This window comes from Setaria italica, chromosome II (assembly GCF_000263155.2).
Source record: "Setaria italica strain Yugu1 chromosome II, Setaria_italica_v2.0, whole genome shotgun sequence".
Classification (NCBI taxonomy): Eukaryota; Viridiplantae; Streptophyta; class Magnoliopsida; order Poales; family Poaceae; genus Setaria; species Setaria italica.
The window spans coordinates 35,568,029-35,572,338 of NC_028451.1; the positions used below are offsets into that span (position 1 = coordinate 35,568,029).

At 56.8% G+C, this 4,310-nt stretch overlaps 1 protein-coding gene across 2 annotated transcripts; it reads left to right on the top strand.

Annotated features, from left to right (window-relative positions):
• Positions 1–473: 473 nt before the first annotated feature.
• LOC101759399 (transcription factor bHLH130) lies at positions 474–3,111 on the top strand. Of its 2 annotated transcripts, XM_004957122.2 has the most exons (5): positions 900–1,395; positions 1,542–2,032; positions 2,156–2,221; positions 2,364–2,432; positions 2,724–3,111. In XM_004957122.2, exons 1-5 carry the CDS (start codon positions 900–902, stop codon positions 2,793–2,795), a joined length of 1,194 nt encoding a protein of 397 aa, XP_004957179.1. In that variant the 3' UTR covers positions 2,796–3,111. The 2 variants fall into 2 exon arrangements, with proteins under 2 accessions (XP_004957178.1, XP_004957179.1); XM_004957121.4 differs by having other exon boundaries at positions 474–1,395; positions 2,156–2,432.
• The last annotated feature ends 1,199 nt before the right edge of the window (positions 3,112–4,310 follow it).

Sequence of the window (4,310 nt, forward strand, 5' to 3'; positions counted from 1 at the left end):
AGAGATTTTTTTTTCTTCTTTTCAATTTCTTTTTCTAATAGTCTCCGTGGGGCCCACGGCGCCTTGTGGCCGCGGAGGGTCCACGTCGTCGTGTGGAGCGGGCTGGGCCGCAGGATGTCCGCTTGGGCCTTGGGGTAGCGTTGGACCTCAATACCTCTTCCCCACTACAGAATTGTTTTTGCCAAAAAAAAAGGGAAAAAAACTCAAAGAAGAATTTCAACAAAAGGTCCAAAATTTGGTCAAATTACTCCCCGAAAGCATCTTCACTACATTTTGATGAAATATAGTCGTTTCGGTGGCCCCAGCGAGAAAAAGAAATCTCAAACCGAAAAGATTTCCATTATCGCCACGACTGCTTAGCTTATCTGCAGATGGAAGTTTAGACAGACAGATCCGCAGTAAGCACTGAAATTAATAAGCCCTCGCAGCTGAGGGAAAGGAGCACTGAGAGAGAAATTAATAAAGAGCAGTGCGCGGCGGTGGCCATGGCAGCGTCGCAAAAGGTACCCCTCCCCGCATGGCCGCGTCGACGACGACGAGTGCCCCGGCCACGAGGGCGCGCCTCGCTTTCTTCCGGTAACTTCCCCGCCGTTATAAATAGCGCCGAGCTCTCACTCCCACAGTCCCACATGTTAAACTGCTACACCCACACGCCTCCCCAGTCAAACAGCTCAGCTCGGCTAGCTAACTCCTCTTATCTACACCGTCCACGACGCGCGCCCCGATCCCTGCTTCCCTTCCCCCCTTCTTCCTTCTCCCGCCCGATCGGTTTCACCATTCACCCTCCGCCGCAGTGAGTACGATTGCGTCGTGCTCCTCCGAGTTACGCGGATTGTACTGGTGGAGAGACAGAGGCGAAGGAGGTGGGATTAATTGCAATTGGGGAGGCGGGGTGGGTGATGTACGGCTCGCCGGTGCCCAAGGACCTCAACCTGCCAGCAGCCCAGCCGCAGCCGACCAGGACGCCGCCACCGCCGCAGATGAGCTCCCCGGGCCTGCTGCGGTACAGGTCGGCGCCGAGCACGCTGCTCGGCGAGGTGATGTGCGGGGATCAGGAGTTCCCCGGCGCGGCAGGGCACGGCCCGGACCACGCGGCCGCGGACAGCGTCCTCGCCCGCTTTCTTGCCGGGCACCACCCCGAGATCCCGGACTGCAAGCCTCCCCGCCCCGTCGCGGCCGCCCACTTCATGGAGGACGCCGCGTCCATGGCCGCCTCCCAGCAGCAGCAGCAGCTCATGTACCAGTCGCAGCAGCAGATGGCCGCTATGGAGGGGCTCTATCGCAGCGTCAGCTCCGGCTGCACGGAGCCCGGCGCCACCGTGGGCGCCGGCAACAGCCTGCTCCGCCAGAGCAGCTCCCCCGCCGGCTTCCTGAACCATCTCAACATGGACAACGGTAATTGGTGCTTCTGCAGTTCTGCTTCTTCCCGTACATTTTCTTGGTCTCTCCAGAAGTAGTAGCATTCCAATCATGAGCTAGGCGCCTAGCTTTCCGTTTCCGGAACTGATCGTGAGCAATCAATGCGCCGCCGCGGCGCGCAGGGTACGGGAACATGCTCCGGGCGGGCATGGCCGGCGCCGGCGGGTTCAGGAACGGCGTCAGCGACGCGCGGCTCAAGGGGCAGCTGAGCTTCTCGTCCCGGCAGGGGTCGGTGATGTCGCAGATCTCCGAGGTGGGCAGCGAGGAGCTCGACGGCGGCAGCAGCCCCGAGGCTGCCGGCAGCAACGGCGCGCCGCGCAGCTACAGCGGCATCCCAGGCGGGTACCCGATGGGCGCCTGGCCGGACGAGTCGTCTCCGACGTCGTCCGGCGCCAAGCGCCCCCGCGACTCCGGCGGCCCCGCGCCGCAGAACGGGCAGCGGCAGCCGCTGGCGCCGCAGCTCAGCGTGCCCGGCGGCAGCAACGGCACCGGGAAGCCGGCGTCGGCGGAGATGGCGGCGATCGAGAAGTTCCTGCAGTTCCAGGACGCCGTCCCCTGCAAGATCCGCGCCAAGCGCGGGTGCGCCACCCACCCCCGCAGCATCGCCGAGAGGGTGCGTGCCCTGCGGCAGCCCAGCTGCATTCCAGCTGGCTCCGCAACTCTTTGAGTTCTCGCTTGGTTTTCCCAAAAAACAAAGAAAAGCTTGGAAAGAGATTCATGTCGTTGTCGTTGTCAGGTGAGGAGGACGAAGATCAGCGAGCGGATACGGAAGCTGCAGGAGCTCGTGCCCAACATGGAAAAGGTAACCAAACCGAACCCAAAGTCCCAAACCCCGAGAAAGATCGATGGAACAGTGAACGTGACTTTTTGCCTACAAACAACAGTGCTAGATGAATTGACGACCAGTTATTATGCATTTGGTTCTTTGTTCATGATGAATGCAGCAAACCAACACTGCCGACATGTTGGATCTGGCCGTGGACTACATCAAGGATCTTCAGAAGCAGGTCAAGGTATATGCCAGAAACCGTTCTTGTCAAACCAAGATTGTTGATAGTAACTTGAATGCACGCTTGGATCACTGGGTCGCCCTGAGCCATCAGGGTGCTTCAATCAAGCAGATTTGCCCTCTGGTCGACGGCAGGGGTAACTTAGATAAGGCTTATCCAACTACATGCGTACTCCTAGTCTCCTAGATGAATCACGATCAATCGAAGCCGTGTTCCTATCGGCATGGACATTCTTTGTTAGCTTAATTAAGCTCAATTTTCGATTTGCTCATGGTGATCTCTCGTTCATTTCAGGTGCTGAACGACGGCCGCATCAGCTGCACCTGCTCCGCCGGCAAGCTGCTGCAGAACCAGTTCGCCAGCTGAAAAGAGACACCGGCCTTTCAGGATTCAGCGTGAGATGCAGCGGCCGCAAAGGCCTGGCCGGAGGAGAAGCCTCTGCACCGGCAGCTCGCTCATCCTCTTCCTTTCGGTCCTACAGGTGTAGACTGTACTTGTCAGCATATATGAAGAGGTGAAGCCGTAAAAAATTGACAAGGGAAGTGAGATTAGTGTGTACATGCAAGGTCATTAACAGGCAGGGCCCCCACATGTTAGAGATAGTAGCTGCAGGCCCATCAGTTAGTTGGTTCTTGCTATAAAGGTGGTGAAATGGGAAATGTACAGGCGCTTGTCTCGTCTTCTTCGTTTGTCTCTGTTATTACGCTGCACGTACATGATGCATGCACCCAACCAAGATGCAGCGCATGAGTGCAACTATGCAAGCGTCCGCCCGCCTGCCCGCCTGGCAGCGAGTGTCGTCCAATGCATTTCCCGTTATGGCAACGCCTGCCTGCGGCGTTATTTAACAGCAACCTACTCGAGTGCTGACCAACGTCCTCAGTCTCTCTCTCTCTCTCGGCCAAAATTGAATTTCCAAGGGACCAGAAACATCTCCTGTTCCTTTCGATGTGGCCAAGTTGTTCGTAACTCTTTTTTGTTTTACAATTTTCGGGACAAGTAGAAAAAAAAGGGGGGGGCTGTTCCGAGTTTTCCCGAGTCGAATGGACCTGCAGGACAGGTTCAGTGTTACAATATGCAGCTGACTCGTACGATCTGCCCCGTCTCTGCTGTCACTAGCTAGCTTGTCCCCGTCGCGCCTCTTGCTGCAGTAACCGTAAACCGCCTGCCCATCCGTCTGCACCCGGGGAAAAACCACGGGCGCTTTGCGTGGCGACTCCAGCCTGTTTCCACGTCGTCGACCCCCGGCGGCCACAGGACCTCTCTGACAACGGCGGCGGAAGTATGGATGAAAGTCGTAGGAAAACGGCGGCGGCCTCGGCCTTCTCGTGGCTTCCGTTCGTCCCTGCTGGCGTCGTCGATCGTGGCCGTGCCGTAACGGTTTCTTCCCGCTGACCGGAGACTCGCCTCATCTCCTTTTCTTGATTTTTTTTTCTAGTTTCTCTTTTATGACTCGTCCCTTTCGAGTTTGGGGTCTGGATGCGCGGCCTTTTGGATTACTAGCTTTCTTTGCTAATCATCAATTCATCATCGTGCAAAGCAAAGCTAAGTATGGCATTAGAGCTTGCGGAAGGGCTCGCTTTCTTTATTTAGATTTTGTATGGGCGCTTTTCGAAAGGATGGTTCACTTTTGGAAGGGGCTGTGTCGACCGTGAACACCAAAAGACACCATGACAGATACTCCACGGCACGGCACGGCACTAATCGCTTTCTTGTACACGTCCGTGTATGGCACACAACAGCGCGCTGTCCACAGTGCTTAATTCGATTCAGGAGGGCGGCGTACGCATGGATGGTTGTCAGCAGCTATAGAGGTCGCAAAGCTTAAATTGATCCACACTGTGCTCAACATGAACATGGCTGATCGGTGTGTCCGTTCCG